The 17,088-nt window shown below is 31.9% G+C and overlaps 2 protein-coding genes across 2 annotated transcripts; both read left to right on the top strand.

The window, feature by feature from the left end:
* Positions 1–6,382: 6,382 nt before the first annotated feature.
* Positions 6,383–9,109, top strand: LOC111306653 (proteasome subunit beta type-2-A). The gene is made up of 3 exons (XM_022904438.2): positions 6,383–6,615; positions 6,715–6,838; positions 8,572–9,109. Exons 1-3 carry the CDS (start codon positions 6,458–6,460, stop codon positions 8,902–8,904), a joined length of 615 nt encoding a protein of 204 aa, XP_022760173.2. The 5' UTR covers positions 6,383–6,457; the 3' UTR covers positions 8,905–9,109.
* Positions 9,110–11,224: 2,115 nt separating this feature from the next.
* On the top strand, positions 11,225–16,851 carry LOC111307338 (putative RNA helicase SDE3). The gene is made up of 5 exons (XM_022905345.2): positions 11,225–11,761; positions 12,528–13,325; positions 13,432–13,602; positions 14,110–15,564; positions 16,396–16,851. Exons 1-5 carry the CDS (start codon positions 11,642–11,644, stop codon positions 16,609–16,611), a joined length of 2,760 nt encoding a protein of 919 aa, XP_022761080.2. The 5' UTR covers positions 11,225–11,641; the 3' UTR covers positions 16,612–16,851.
* The last annotated feature ends 237 nt before the right edge of the window (positions 16,852–17,088 follow it).

The following is a 17,088-nucleotide window of genomic DNA, read 5'->3' as shown; positions in this document are numbered from 1 at the left end:
AAAATCCATCAGTAAAGACTTTATTGACAAATTTTTGTCATCGATAAAAAATTTACTAGAAAAAAGATTGAAAAACTAATTCAGAATAAAAAATTGAATGAATTAAAAATTTTGGATAATCGACAAAAATCTCTCGATAATTAGTTGGTGAAAGTCATTAAAAATTTTGGATTACTAACAGAAATTCCTAAAAACCATGCCTGACCCTCACCCCTTTCCTTATTGTCATGAAGTTGTGCCACCAATCTTTCTCCTTTTGTCATTGGTTGTTTTCCCTTGTCGTTCCATTGATGAAAACAATCTGTCTCTCCCACATTGCCTAGCTCTCTTTGTGGTTTCTACCATCCTTGCTTCCTTGCATAGGTACTAACTTAGAAAATGTGAATATGCATTGAAATTTTGTTTTATTAGACTGAATTTGTGTTGAAATTTTATTACTTGGCTAGATATGGGCGTTTTCTTTATTTGTTTATTTGAACTAGAAATAGGCATTTCTGTGCTTGTGTTGGAGAATTTGTGTACTTATGTTGGAAAGTAAAATCCCAATCTCTAACTTTAAATAATATATTATTGCTTATGTACTTATGTTGGAGAATTTATGTTGAAATTTTATATTCTTGTTGCTTACTTTCTTTGGACGGAAATGGGTATTTTTTTTTATTTGAACTTGAAATAAGCATTTTTTTGTTATTGCAATAAAAGCATAATCTCAAAATAAAATCTCAATGTATATTATTAAACTTTAAACAAAACATTATTACATATGTACTTATGTTGGAGAATTTATTGAGTAAAATTTCAAATTGATAAGGTTTTGATGGCTATATAAAAAACTATTAATTCAAACTATGTGACTTTTAAGTTTTTGTTCGTGCACATGCCTTCAAAACATATGTGCATGCATGTATGTGTTAAATGCTAATAATTGCTTTTTAGGATCTTAATTACTTATATTTCAATTATACTAAGAGTTATGTTTTTTGGACCTTTATGATGATGCAATTATGGTTGAAAAAATGGATAAAGATCACATTTGGATGTTTTCTCATTTAGATATAAATTAATACATTAATTAAAACTTCTGCGATGGTGTAGACGAATTTATTGGATATATTTATTCTTAACCATACTTTGTAAGTAATGAAAAAATTAGGTATCATTGCACCCAATGTAAGAACAAACGATTCTTAAGAGCAGATGCTATACATAGGCACCTTAATTATAAGGGTTTACTCTTGGTCATATAAGTTACATCTCATATAAAGAGTTAGAAATAGGACAATCATCAATAAGCAAAGACACATTTAAATCGATTAGTGAAGTAAAAATAGAAAATTCATATAAAAATGGTTATGAATGCTATCTATCCTGATTTTAGGGTGGATGTTCTCATGCTAGTGAGGCAAGAATTAACAAGAAAGATCCAAGTGCAGACATAGTAAGCTTCTATTATTTGTTGAATGATGTAGATGAATCGTTGTGGTTAGGTTATATGAAACACGTAATCCTTTATGCTATGTCATAATTTTTAAATTGTAAATCAAAATTTAAAATGAATGAGTCATGTTTTTGTCGTATGATGAGCATAATGAAGGATATGCTGCTGGTGGATGATAAATTACCAAAAAACTTTTATAAAATGGAAAAAAATGATAAAACTTGGACTTGGAAATAAAAAAATTCATGTATGTGAAAACAATTGCATTTTGTTTTATAAGAAAGCAGCAAAGTTGACATATTGTTTAGTATGTGGTCATTCTTGATATTTAATGAACAAGTCTGATGGTGAGAGGAAAAAAATAAATTTCTTATAAAATCTTACATTATATGCCACTGATACCGAGACTTCAAAGATTTTATATATCAACTAAAACTACTGAATATATGACATGGTACCCTTATAATAAAAATCATGATTATGTGCTTCAACATCCTGTTAATGGTGAAGCTTTGGAATATTTCAACCATAACCATGAATCATTTGCACTTGAACTTTGAAATGTAAGATTAGGATTACGTGCAGATGATTTTTGTCTAGTTGGTCCAAATGCGAAACCATACTCTTATTGGCTAGTAATGAGAGTGGTATAGGTGCAAATAGTTGTATATGAAACGAGAACATCTTTTGTTAAATATGGTCATTCTAGGAAAAAGTAGTCTAGGTCAAAATATAGATGTTTTATTGAGACTTTTAATAGATGAGTTAAGAATATTGTGATCAAATGGTGTTGTGACTTATGATATTATAAAAAACAAAATTTTTGTTCGAAGGCAGCTATTTTATGGACAATTAATGATTTTTTTACATATGGTATATTATCTAGGTAAAGTATTCATGAATCTTATCATGTTTTTATTGCATGGGACAAGAAAATTTTTTTGATTGGCTCATGGTAAGAAACCTTGTTTTTTTATTGTCATCGTCAATTTTTGCCTTTAATCATCCTTTTAGAAGGCAAAGAGATAAAATTTCAAAAAATAGTTAAGTATGACTCCCCTATTGTTACAATGATTATAAGCATAACTTTTATTGTATCTTGGAACATATCATTGAGTTAAAGTATTTTGGAGTAAAGAATAAGGTTATGCTTTTTAAATGTCGCTAGTTTGACACAGATAAAAGGGTAAGGTTAGATTCTCATCATGGACTTGTAAATTAAACACAATTCAATACTTGCTAGTAATAAACCATTTGTCTTAGCTACACAAGCACATCAAGTTTCTTATACAAGCTATCATTCTACAAAAAAGATCAAAATGATTTGTGGGTAGTTTTCAAAATAAAAGTTAGGAGTATGTATCGGCTAAGTAGTATTGATAGAGATGAAGAACAAACAATTAATTTAGATGAAGACATGTACCAAGAAGTTGAAGTTTTTATTTCACAAAATGTTACTATGTTAGAAAAACTTGATAATCCTACAATTTTTTATTGTTGATGATTATGAAGAGATAGATTTATTACAAATAATTCCAACCAAAGAAGAAAAAGATAGTGATCATGATTATGATTATGATCATGATCATGATGATAATGCTGATGATAAAACACATGAGTTTGCTTATTCTAGCAGCGATTGATGTATTTAGTATGACTTTTAATGTTGTATATAATGTTTATTCAATGTTGTATATAATGTTTATTTAATGTTGTCAATATATGTAAAGTTAAATATAATACTTTATTTGCCATATTTTAAGTATAATGTTTTATATGCTTTTTTTATATATTTTGCTTATTTCATCTAATTTTGTAATACTAAAGTAATATTATATATGTTTGTTTTTTCTTTGTGCTTTTGGAAAACTTATGGAATTTTTTTATTCTATATGACAGTTATGATGAGATGTCATGCAAATAGCTTTGTTTACCTAGATGGTTCCATAGCAGGATCGGTGAGAGGCAATATACATACCAAATCATCTTTAGCATCGATATAGCATGATCCACTATACGAGTCATCTTCAGCATCAATATAACATGATCTACCATACAGGCCATCTTTCACACCGATAATGGATGATCTATCGACAGAGCATAATGTAAATCCATCATTCATCGATAAACCACCATTTAGAGAAGAAGAAGGGACAATAACAAGGCAAAGGACTAAGGGGCAAACAAATGCTTATCGATTCCTACAAATCTAGATAATTAGGGATGGATTATTCCACTAAAAGATAAGTATGACATACTTTTTACTATTCATACTTTTCTTATTGTTATTTGTTTTTTGAAGAATTTGTGCAATTTAACTAATTTTACTAACAAATGGGTGTTGGTAGTTATTTTAAGCAATCATCGGTTAGCTTAACAATTTTAAAAATAATTCAAGGGATTTTTACTGGTCTTGGGCTGATATAGGGTAAAGTTTTTATGCTAGTGAAGAATTTGATGCTTGATAATAAAGTATTATAAAGCACACTAATGGCTCAATTGCATTTCCTTTTTATATAAAAAGAATGGTATGATTTTTTTTCACAAGTTATTTTTATCATCAAATGTCAATTTTATATAAATTGCATTGTTACATATTTCATTGAATGCCTTTAAATGAATGTAGTCATTTAAGTTGCAATGAAAACCCACATTACAGAAGTTTTCAATCGCACTCACAGATGTTCAGGAAAACATAATGATTTCATTAACAACAAGTCCAAAGTTGTCAGTGTATGTGACTTTCCAATGACTTTGTGAATACTTTCAAATTGCTACCTTGCTTTATTGAAATAAATAATATCTTGTGTGTTTTGAGATGCAAAGATTTAAAAGTGAAAAATGTTACATAACTTGCTTTGTTATTCTGGTTGTGTATTGTGATTCATGGGTAATGCAAATTCTGAATCAGCAGATGTTGCAGCACGTGACGTATTTTTCAAAACTTGTATGATAGATTTTACAAATTTTAGTACTATATTTTATGGATCTTATGGATGTTAACTTTATAATTTGGATTAATTTAGAATTTATGTAGATAAACTTTATAATGTGGATTTGATCTTTTAATTAATAATAATAGACAAATAATAGACTTTTAAAATAAGTACACATGTTTTATTTTTAATTTATAGGTTTCTTAAATAATTATAAATGGAATTAATCAAATTATCAATGAAATTATAATGTTATCTATAGATTTCACTAATGGAATTCAAGTTTTAGCAATAGAAATCAGAAATTGCCGATAGATTTACTGACCAATTATCAACCAATTAATGATGGACCATCGATGCATTTCAGACGCAATTATCGATAGAATTTTTACCGATGAATTTTTGATGCAATTACTGATGAAATTTTTATCAACAAAATATTTATCGATGATAAATTTTGTTGGTAATTACTAACGAAATTTTATATTTACTAACAGATTAGTATTACCAACTTGCTTACTATCGACAAAATTTTCTATCGGTAAACTCTGTCTGTAAATGTATTACCAACAGAAGTTAAACTATTGATGAAAAATTCTATCAATAAAATCCTATTTTCTCGTAGTGAATATATAAAAAAAAAATCATCAAAAACATATATTATTAATTAATATATATATATATATATCTATCTCCAATAACTTATGTCCAATTAAAACTTTTATTTATTTATTTAATAATTGAAATTCAATTAATCCTTACAATCGTCTTTTAAGATGTGATATCTAATATGTTAGGAGTTTGAATCCTTACACCTACAATCACTTTTCCTGTCCTCTATGAAAAATTACCATATCTTTTTTTTTTTTGTTTTTTTAAAGAAATTTGCATATATCCTAATGTTTGCACCACGTATTGATAAATTAACTCATAATAAAAATTATAATAAATTTAGAAGATCAACATTTTGAATGGAAAGAAATTTTTTTGAATATAATAACATATCTAAAGAAAGCATTTAAGAAAAAAAGAAGAATATATACAGAAGAAAAGAAAATGGTGAAGGTTTCATACTTCTATTATTTTTCTTTCTCATTTCTCCCTATATCTTGTTTTGACAAAAAATCTATAAATGTTTTTACTTAAGTTTAAATTAAAAAAAAAATTAAAAGTTAAGACAACAAAAGAAAATAAAAAGGAAAAAGGCCAAAACCTATGTTGAAAAAAAAAGGTAAATCCATGAAAAGTTCAATACATGCCATTTTCTTTTAAATTTTAAAAGATCCAAATTCATCTTAAGACTTTATTCTATTTAATATTAAAAGCTTTTCTAAGTTATATATAGTTTTTATAAAAATCAATAAAGAAATAGAATAAATTCAAGAATTCAAACCACATTGACATACCATATTTCGTTGTCGATCAACCATCTCTTCCTCACTTTTCCTCTATCTTATACTAACCAACACATTTATTTTCATTTTTCTCTCTTTTCTCAAAAATAAAAAAAAGATGAAAATATCTAGTGATAGAATTAAGATTTTTTAAAAAATATCAACTTATAATATATATAATTATTAATGAATTTACCAATTTTAATGACGAAAAAATTATTTAGAAAATTTTGAAAGTGTTTAAAAAAATTTTTCCTTAATTTTTTTTATTTTTTAATTTTTTAAAATATCCATAAACACCCTATCCATATAAATCCACCTCTAAAAGTATCATCATAAACCTCGAATTTCTTTTTAAAAAAATAAAAACCTTCAATCCTTTAATCTACTATGATGGTTCGAATTGGACATTGTAGCCATTATGGTTATAGAATAGAATAGAAATAGATACGCCTACTTCATGTTAATTTAAGACCAAATATTTGGATGCAAGGCCATGTCTCATTCAATGGGCCTTATTGGGTCTCCCACATTTACAAAAGGATCGTGGTGGCCCAATAGCCCTCAGTCCTTCCCATTTTTCCCCTTTAAGAACAGCTTCTTCCTCAAGACAGCTTCCATTAAATACAGAAAACAGAAAAACAAAAGCGAAAAAACTCAAATACCTCAAAAATCAAATCCAAGTAAAAATGGAGTGCGTGTTCGGTTTAGTAGGCAATGGCTTCGCCATAGTAGCGGCCGACACATCGGCAGTTCACAGCATCCTCGTCCACAAATCTAACGAAGACAAGATCATGATCCTCGATTCTCACAAACTCATCGCCGCTAGCGGTGAATCGGGCGACAGGTTCCCCTCTTTTTCTTTTTCTCCTTATGAATATACTCCGTATTTATTCATCCTAATAAACTTTAAATGAAAAAATTTTTAACCTTTTTTGTCCTACAGAGTACAATTCACGGAGTATATACAGAAAAACGTGGCTTTGTATCAGTTTCGAAACGGTATTCCTTTGACGACTGCTGCCGCCGCCAATTTCACTCGCGGTGAGCTTGCGACTGCCTTAAGGAAGGTATAAATTTTTCTTTTTACAGTTTCAATTAAGGGATTTGACTTCAAATTAGGGTTTTGACAGTTTTGTATCTATGACTAATTGCAATTTTCCGTGACATTTGTTAGGTTGAAATTTTGTAGAATTTGTTGAAAGGGTTTGAGGAGTTAGAGCTTGTAGGCTTCTAGAATTGCAGCAATCACTAAATACAATAAAGCTTTACCATGCCCTAAAATGTGAAGGATGGGTGTAGCCTAATATATGATTTGTTCCCTCTTTTAACAGAATTGGTGGCATCACTTCTTTGCCCATTTATAGCATAACACATTGAACTAGAGATGCAACATTGTTAATGATTGCTAAACCGTGACTATCAAACTGAAAGCCTTAAGTGGAAAGAATTGAGCTCTTATTACGCCTTTTATTTGGAGCTGCATATTTATTTATAACCATTTTTAGGAGATTCCTGGGTAATATTAATTAGTAACTACTTTCTGCAACCAGTTGATTGAAATGCTTAGCTAACCCATAGGGAGGTCTGAACTTGCTTGGAAACAATTTTCTCTTCTTAGCTGAACAAATTAATTTTGACCGCTGGATTTTTTTATATTGCTTAAGGTTACTGGGTGCGGAGTCATCTTGACCCCAGGTTTTATTTTGCCTTTTAGCTGTACATTTTGGAGATTTTGTGTCTGATTTGTGTGACTTACTAGAATCATATAAAATTGTGTGGTTTCCTATTCCATATGTTCTTGTATGAGATTCTTGTAAATGTATTCTTTTCGGTGGAAAAGAAGCAATTAAACCTGGTGTTATCTGTGACGGGTGGGTATTGGAACTTGGTAATCAGAACACTTGCTCCAGGGACATGCTAAACAAGGCTAGAAGAAATATTCCTTGAGTGTTTCTACAAGACAATCACCTCTGCTTGCTTAAACTAGAATTGAGAACTGGAAAGTTATAATACCATGTAAGGTTGATATACGGTTCAATATAGAGTTGATACTTTTATGGCATGAATCAATGACACTATGATGCCTCACTTCAATTAAGTAGGATGTGGTTTCTGGTTGAACATCTTGTCAAGCTTTATGGCATTAATCCTTGTTGTTTTGTTGGAATTAGGAATTAGGTTAGGAACAGGCTAAGGAATTTTGAAGTACAACGAAAATATTTTGTTATCTTTTGGAGTTCCAATGATGACTCTTAAAATATTTAGTTCTTTTTCATGTCTCTGTTTCTTCTTTATCTGGTCAGCTGCTGTGTCCTGGGGTTCAGTGCGCTTATTGGTCTTTGTGGTCTTGGAATCTTGCAAATTCTATTTCTGAAGAAGTTCCTTCTTAGGTTGTGTCTATGTTTACTTTACTTTACTTTTAGCTGTGAATTTATTTTTATGACCTTTGTTCAACCAAATTGAACTAATTAATTAATGAAGAAAAGGTAAGATGTAGGTATTTAGTCTTGAGCCTTGCTGTGGATATGTCATGTCTTTTTGTAGAAATAAAAACTATCCAATAACACGTCACTGAAAATTTTGATCTTCAGCTTCAAGTGGTTGGTAATTGCATAAGGTATATGCATTCTTGTTGCTTTTTAATTACATTTGAATGCACCTAAGATATGCACGTGTCCATGCATGAGACAATTTTTTTTTTAATTCTGTGCTTGTGCCAGGAGAATTCTGAATTTAGTCTCCTGCTCACCTGCTTGTTCTTATTTCTACTATAGATAACAATGACATTTGGTTTTTCCAGAACCCATACTTTGTGAACATCCTTCTTGCTGGCTATGATAAAGAGACTGGCCCATCTCTGTACTATATCGACTACATTGCCACACTTCACAAGGTTGATAAGGGGGCATTTGGTTATGGATCCTATTTTTCTCTCTCTATGATGGACAGGCACTACCACAGTGGCATGACAGTGGAAGAAGCCATTGATTTGGTTGATAAATGCATAATGGAGATCAGATCAAGACTGGTTGTGGCACCACCAAACTTTGTCATCAAGATCGTCGACAAAGACGGAGCAAGGGAGTATGCCTGGCGTGAATCTGTCAAGGATGTCGCAGTTGCTTCAGTCTGAAGATTTTATCATGTACTTGCACTTCCGCTCTGGATGTTTATTTAGCATGTACCATTACGAAACAATGTGTCTCGGCAGCCAAAACTTAGCATAAAAGACTATTTACCCTCCATCTGTTGCTTTGATTATGTTCTGAAGTGGAAAATATTGGAAATTTGATGATACTTTATTTTGAAATGGAAATCTTTGAGCTTAGGGGAGCCAATCTTGTCTCTTGAGAGTATTGGTGGCTTCTTATGCTGGGAAGTTTGTTCCACTAAAGTAGATAAGATGAAAGCATATGACATGACCTTTTCGGGCTTGAGTCTTGGCTCGTCTCTAGTTTGCTTGCAAAGCTTAATCAAAAACCCTTAACGCATTAAAAATAGATTTGGGAAAAAGCAAATAAATGGTAAACAAAAAGATTGAATATAAACGGTGCAGGATTCACGGGAGAGGATTCCAATCCAAACCTTCAAATCAATTTCTGATCCTCCCCAAGAACATTTCACTATGTTACTGTTCTTATCAACTTAATGCTTTATTTATTCATTTTATATTGCCGTTACAAGTTTTCACTTACAGCTCGAGAATCCTAAAAGATGATTAGCCTAAAAGCCCAAAGGTTCCGAAACCATCGAATTGCTGATCACCAAAATATGCCAAAAGAGAAGCAATATTTTTTAATCAAATTAAAAGTAATTTTATAATGTTAAATTTCATCCATTCCAAAATTAATGATAAATTGGTCCATCACCTTAAATAAAAGCGGTAAATTTGGATTTTATTCTCATTTTATTTAATAAGTTAACTTTCATGCAACGGAAGTCAGAAAAAGTAATGTTATTTCATCTTAAAATGTTTTATCATTTTTTAAAAATAATATTCAATAATTTTGAGTTTTAAATTTTAATACTTATTTTTTTTTATTTTTAGATTGTTGTTTCTTTTATTAAAAAATGAAAACCCTATCCAACACTTTTATTTTGTCTTCGTTTTTAGACTTAAAATTTTCGTACACTTTATATATCCCTTCTAGGAATTGAAGGAAAATAAATCATAGGGCAATAGTAAGCACACAAAAGGAGAATTGTAAAGAGGAAGCTAAACGGAAGGGTGAGTAAAGTGTTCTAAAGTTGGATGCCGTGAGCCACCAAATCTATGAAACCACCAAGGAATCCTTGAAGCCAGCTAAGTACCTTTCGAAATAGCAGGAAATGAGGTATGTCTTAGGCTTTCAAAAAAAAAAAAAAAGCAGCTGGCAAAGTAGCAGGAAAAACTTTGATTGATATCTCATATACCACAGCTGTACACATTTTATTTTTGAGTTCACCAATTGTTATAGTATTGGTTTGTGATTTAATGGAGTCTGCGGCTTATGAAGAAAAAGAAAGTACATGAAAAAAGTGAAGTTTGGCATGTGATTTGCCTTACTATTTATGTCAAGCAATATTGCCAACAAATATATACATGACCTTTTGATTTTACCATTCCACTGTTTTATAAAGCTTTGGACTTTCAAATTAGGGGTCCCACTCCCTTTCTTTATATATTTTTTCGTTAATTACTAAATTTGTAATATAACTTGATTTTCACAATCAATTATTTGATTTTATGCCTAGAAATAGTACTGATAAATGTATTCATAAATAATAGACGGAAAAGTAAAAAAAAAAAAAAAATCAAATTACATCATGGGATGGCCATTGTCTACCGAGCTATTGCTATAACTCATCTTTTAACTTCCATTTCATTCACAATATAAAATGTCTTTTTCTTTTTAAAATTTTAATTATGAGAAATTATTATGCACTTAATTTTTTTAAATTCACAACTTTCAAAAATTTTAATTAATAATATATTATGTGAGATAATATTCAATTGTTTTCAAAAAGTTCACTTAATTTTCATTTTAATTGCAACATATTTTTGTGAACCAAAAATTTAAAAATAAAAAGTGAAAAAACATGGTAGTATAACTCAAATCATGTCAATAACTTATTAGTCTCCCATTAAAGCTGTACATTTTTAATGAATTTGAGATATATTTTCTCTACTTCATCAACAAAAAGTTTAGGAGTCAGTTTCGATTATTCTTAATTTTTTGTTTTAAATTTTTTCAAAAATTTTACTTTTCTTTATAAAACTTGTAATCATTGTAATTTTATATTAAGGGATAAACTCATATCAATTTGCCAATAGAAACTGGAAAAATATAAATAAAAATTCTCAAAATATAGTGAGAAAAAAAAAATTCCAGGTGAAATCTTTTCTTCTCTTTCATCAAAAGAAAGCAAGAAAAGATTTAATAGGCCCCACTGTACGGAATCTGCTGCTTTCTCTGCCTAAAATCCAAAATCTTGGAATCCTTATGCCTATTCATTCTGTCAATGTTTTCAAGCCAATTGGCCAAAATAATCGTACAAGCCGATAGGATTCAACCACGTCAATCTCTTTTCATAGTTGAACCAAAATAGGAATATTAATAGCCAAAATAAAAACTACTAAAAGATAAATATTTTGAATATATCAACATTTTAAGAGGGGAGGGAGAAGCTTATACTTTCCTCAGTTGGGTCTGTGTACGTTCGTCAACCACTCGAAGGAACCTTTTTGCCAGGAAACAACAAATGTTTACGTATTTGCGGGATCAAACATACTGATTGATGGGTCATACTTTTTTTTTAAATTTCCTTTAAATAGTTAAAATTTGTCTCTTTCTTTTGGTTTTATCAAGAAAAGTTATTCAAGGTTTGTTATGTTTCCTCCCCAACTCTCTCAATACACTGTGTATTCTTTATCTACATTGAGTCTTGACCCTTTTCTTCTTTCGTTACCTTCTCTTTCACTGAATTTTCTAGCTTTGGTTTCTGCTGAGGTAGGTTTTTTTTTTTTTGTTATCTCTGATCTCAAGCTTTCTTTCCTCATTGTTTTATACATTTATACATGTTCACGTACTCTAAATTTTTGTACTTTTTGCATTGTTAATTTGAAAAAGGTTGAGATTTTATTGTCTGATAATAATGGAAATGCTTAACCTTTGATTATATTTATGTTTTTGTTTCCCTTCTTTTCATTTCTCTATCTTCTTGTCGACTGCCATTGTCCTGTTTGTGGGTTTATTAGTTTCTGCTCATAAAGAGCTCTGGTGATTAGAAAAACCTCATCTTTATCGTCTTGCTTTTCCTTCGATCCTGAATTCTACATGATTGTTGTTGCTGATGATGTTGTAATTTGATTCTTTCCTCTTTGGTTCTTACACAAACTCAAGCTTACGCATTGTGTATTCTTGTATTAATGTATATGATTTTTTTTTTTTTCTATTGCTGAATTTGAAAAGTTGGGATTTTTTTTTTTCTTTTCCGGTGATAATTAAAATGCTTAAACTTGATTTTTCTGCTTTGCCATTGTCCTGTTAATGGGTTTATTGGTTACTGCTCATAAACAAAAGTGGGTGTTTAAAAAAATCTGTATCTTTAGGCCTTGCTTTTGCTTTAATCCGGAATTCCACATCGTTTTTATTGCTAATAATGAGGAAAATTGGTTTTCATTCTTTGCAATTGTAGTGTGCTTTATTTTTTATGTGTCTGCCTGCTTTGATAAGTGTCTAACGATTGCATATTATGAATTTTGTTTCAAACCAGTGTCTGCCTTTCTGGTTAGTGATGGGAACAACAGGTCACAAGTTGGATGATGAATATTCCGTCATTGGAGACAAAAGAGAAATTGATTTCATTGATTATGAGTATGATAAATCTGTTTGTGATTACAATCAACTTGAGGAGGGCCGTGTCATAATTTCTTCACCATTTCCATTTTTAGATGGGAAGCCTCAATCTATAGTTATGGGAGAAACTGCCTTTGATTTGATCACTATCAAAAACACCACTAGTGAACCAATTGATTTGTGGACAAAAATTTATGCATCAACACCTGAGAATTCTTTCACTCTTTCTTTGATGAAACCTCCATCAGCAAATTCTGATGGAAATACAAGCCAAGGTTTCATTGAATTTTTTGATTTAGAGGACAGAATGATACAGCCTGGAGAGACTTTAAGTATTTGGCTGTCTTGCAAAGCAAAGGAAATTGGCTTGCACACTACAATACTGCATTTTGATGTGGAGGCTGATAGATTAGAAAGAGTGGCCTTTCTCTTGGTCGAAGATAAGATCGCACAATCGTTGGCATCTAAAAAGCCATATTCTAGAGTTCAGAGAAGGAAGCAATTTTCTGTGGATGCATTTGTCACTGGATCACGCCCAGCAAGGGCAACGGATCGAAGTGTTAAAAACAGGCTTCCTTTGTATGCCATTCCAAAGGATATTAGAGAACTGTTTGAGAGTAAGCAGACTCCTGATGCTATTAAAGCAGGTCTATCAAGAGATAATTATGCATCTTACTTCAAACATCTCTTAATCTTGGAAGAGTTACAACTAGAGGTAACTAAAATTTTCAGCAGTGAAGAAGGTTAATATTCATGATATGGATTATTGTTTATTTTCAGCTCATAATTCTTTCATTCTTTTTTTATTTTTTTGGCTTCAGGAAGACATGAGGGCCTATAACATGGAGGATGTTAACATGAGGAAGAAGGGAAAGTTTTTATCACTTCAGGTCCCAGGACTTGCTGAAAGAAGGCCTTCACTTGTCCATGGAGACCATATTTTTGCTAAGCTTGCATGTGAAGATGCAAGTGAAACAGCTCGAGTTTATCAGGTCTGTTCACATGCAAAATACTATATGTTTTTTTCCTTTTAGCATTGAAGTACTTCCGGCCTGTTTATGTGAAGTGTGAATTGTGATTTTTGAATGATTCTAGACAGCCTGAGTCTTTTATAGCTGCCATGTCATTTAGGCCTATATGTGACTTGATACTTTGATGCTTAACTTCATTCAAGATCAAGCATCTTGGATCACCAAAAACAGAAGACCAAGGTATTTTCATTTTTAGTAGGTAATGCATACTTGTAATTTAATACCTGTGATCAACATAATCTGTATAAACAGGCATGCATCTATCCATGACTGCATAATATTAACTGGGTTAGAGGGTTGTCTTAATATGTGAATCTCAGTATCTATATATATGGTATGAATATTCTGATATTTCTCTTACTCTTTCCTTTTCCATCATTTTCATTTTAGTCTTTCCAGTCATCTGGCACTTTTATTTTTTTTCCTGAATCTTCTGGCCCTTTTACCAGTGAATGTGGTGATTTTCAGGGTTTTGTTCATCGGGTAGAAGCTGATGAAGTGTATTTGAAGTTTGCAACAGAATTTCATATGTTCCACATAGATGAGAATCTTTATAACGTTCAGTTTACGTATAACCGAATCAATATGCGTAGGCAATACCAGGCTATTGATGCTGCAGAACGCTTAGAGTTAAATCTCCTTTTTCCATCTGAGTCCCCAAAAAAGAGGCTGATTAAAACCACTCCACTAGTGCCCATATCTTGTACACTTAATGAGGAACAGATGTGCTCAATTGAGATGATCCTTGGCTGCAAAGGAGGACCCCCTTATGTGATTTATGGGCCTCCAGGTACAGGGAAGACCATGACATTAGTGGAGGCAATCCTTCAGCTCTACAAAACTCAAAAGTGTTCTCGAATTCTTGTGTGTGCACCTTCAAATAGTGCAGCAGATTTTATACTAGATAGACTCCTCAATGAGGAGTCTGTTGAGCTTAAAGAGAATGAAATATTTAGACTAAATGCAGCTGCGCGTCCATACAATGATGTCAACCCTGATATTCTTAGGTTTTGCTTCTTTGATGAGTTTGTCTTCAAATGTCCTCCACTTTGTGCTCTCACCTGCTACAGAATCATCATATCAACTTACATGAGTGCTTCCCTTCTGTATGTAGAAAATGTTAGTAATGGTCATTTCTCTCATATTTTCTTGGATGAAGCTGGTCAAGCTTCAGAGCCAGAAAGCATGATCCCTATAGCCAACCTTTGCCAAAGAGAGACTGTTGCTGTGCTTGCTGGAGACCCAATGCAATTAGGTCCAGTTATATACTCAAGAGAAACGGAGACTTTCGGACTGGGAAAATCATACTTAGAAAGGCTATTTGAATGCGAGTTTTATTCTGTAGGGGATGAAAATTATGTAACAAAATTGGTTAGAAACTATCGTTGTGATCCAGAGATTCTATATCTCCCTTCATTGCTTTTCTACAACGGTGAATTAATCCCTTGCAAAGATGAAAAACTTTCATTCTTGAAATCAGTGAAGTTTCTTCCTAATAAGGAGTTTCCTGTCTTTTTCTTTGGTATCCAAGGCTGTGATGAGAGGGAAGGTAGTAATCCGTCATGGTTCAATCGGATTGAAGCCAGCAAGGTTGTAGAGATTGTCACGAGTCTGACAGCAAGTGGGATTGTGAGCCATGAGGATATTGGGGTCATAACCCCCTACAGGCAGCAAGTTCTCAAACTAAACAAGGCCTTTGAGAATCTTGAAATACCTGATATCAAGGTTGGAAGCGTTGAACAATTTCAAGGACAAGAACGAAAAGTTATTATCATATCTACTGTCCGATCAACAGTCAAACACAATGAATTTGACAGAGCCCACTGTTTGGGATTTTTGAGCAATCCGAGAAGGTTTAATGTTGCCATTACCCGTGCAATAGCTTTGCTTGTTATTGTTGGAAATCCGCACATAATTGCCAAGGTACAACATTCACTTGAGGTTGTCATTTACTATCCAGTAGTTGTGAATAAAACCTTGTGAGACTAAGAAGTGAGAAAACAAAGTTGAGGATCTTATTTTATTGTTACTATATTTTTTAATTCTTGGGAATAATGCAGGAAAATTTTTGCTTGTGCATCATATATATCCTCGAAGTACCTCTTTAGGAACTTATTATATATCTGTATTTTAAGCTAGGTGGGTGCCTATTGAAACATTTTATTGCTTAGTTCTTTATAGTTATAGCACACCCTGTCCATGCGCAAAACTTCTGAGATGAAGGCAACCACCTGAAACTCCAGTTCATTGGTAGATTATCTACCAAAAGCATAAACTTATTTTTCATGAATGTTAGAGATAGATGGCTTTTTAAGAATGAAAATAAGGGAGTTTGACAAAGGTTATGGGAGCTTTACCAGTTTTTCCCTGCATTTGCCATTTGCACAATCATGTTAAAACTGCAAATTTCTGGTTTTTCACTCCTTAGTCCTTTCTTTAGTTGTCTCTGAAAATTTTAGCAGTGTTTGAAGTTGTCTAACTGACGTCTTTGTATATTGAAAATATGTTGCTACTCTTTTTTTTTTTTTTTTAAACATACGTACGCTTTTATGTGCTATTCAAAAGAAACAGTATTATGGAGAGAGTGAGTGAGGGAGAGAATACTAGAAGAATAGTATTCATCAAATGTAAGGTTCATGTGTTATATCTAATAATGTCATCTACCATAGAAATATCATAGGCATTTTATCATACCTAAGGCCTAAAATTCAGTTTTTATGTTTCGCTGACTTTTGAATTAAAAATGAATGGCAGGATCCATACTGGAGCAAGCTTATATGGCGTTGTGCAGATAACAACTCTTATCTGGGTTGTGCTCTGCCTGAAAGGCAAGAGTATATTGATGAAGTTTCAATGCAGGATGATTGCTGGAACCAGGATGAAAGTATCACTGCTGAAAGTGGATATGGTGAAGACACCACGCCAACTGAAACTATCAAACCTCTATCAGATGAAGTTGAGTGGGTCTGACGGCTAGAAGTGAAACACTAATCCTTCAAGGGTTCTTTCACTTCTTTTTTGCCCTTCTTTTTATAGGATCTTTGCCTGCTTTTGTTTCACAGTGAGAAATGTGATGAATTAAGTGTTCACTTCAAGTGAAAATATGAATTTAACAATGCTTTGCTAATAGAAACTTAGTCACCATACCAGTTTGCTGATTACAGAATGTTTGTTCACATTAGTAATATATTGAATGAATTGGGAAATCTACACTACTGTGAGACTAGAAGTGAATGTAGTCGAGCAAAAAAATCTTCATTCCAATTAGAAACCAAGAGCTGTGCTTGTAAATCAGGTTTGCTGCAGAAGAAACAATGGCTGGTTCTACAGAACTAGGAAGTGTTGGTGATCTGACAGCAGATTCTGGTGGCGAGTATGTCAAATCAGATGAGTCATTAACTGAACCTGTAGAATAATTTTAGTAAGGCTTCTGCTCTGCTTCAATTA

The sequence above is a fragment of the Durio zibethinus genome, chromosome 22, assembly GCF_047325235.1.
Source record: "Durio zibethinus cultivar Kanyao isolate XHJ-2024 chromosome 22, ASM4732523v1, whole genome shotgun sequence".
In the NCBI taxonomy this organism is placed as follows: domain Eukaryota; kingdom Viridiplantae; phylum Streptophyta; class Magnoliopsida; order Malvales; family Malvaceae; genus Durio; species Durio zibethinus.
This window is presented reverse-complemented; position numbering and strand designations above follow the sequence as displayed.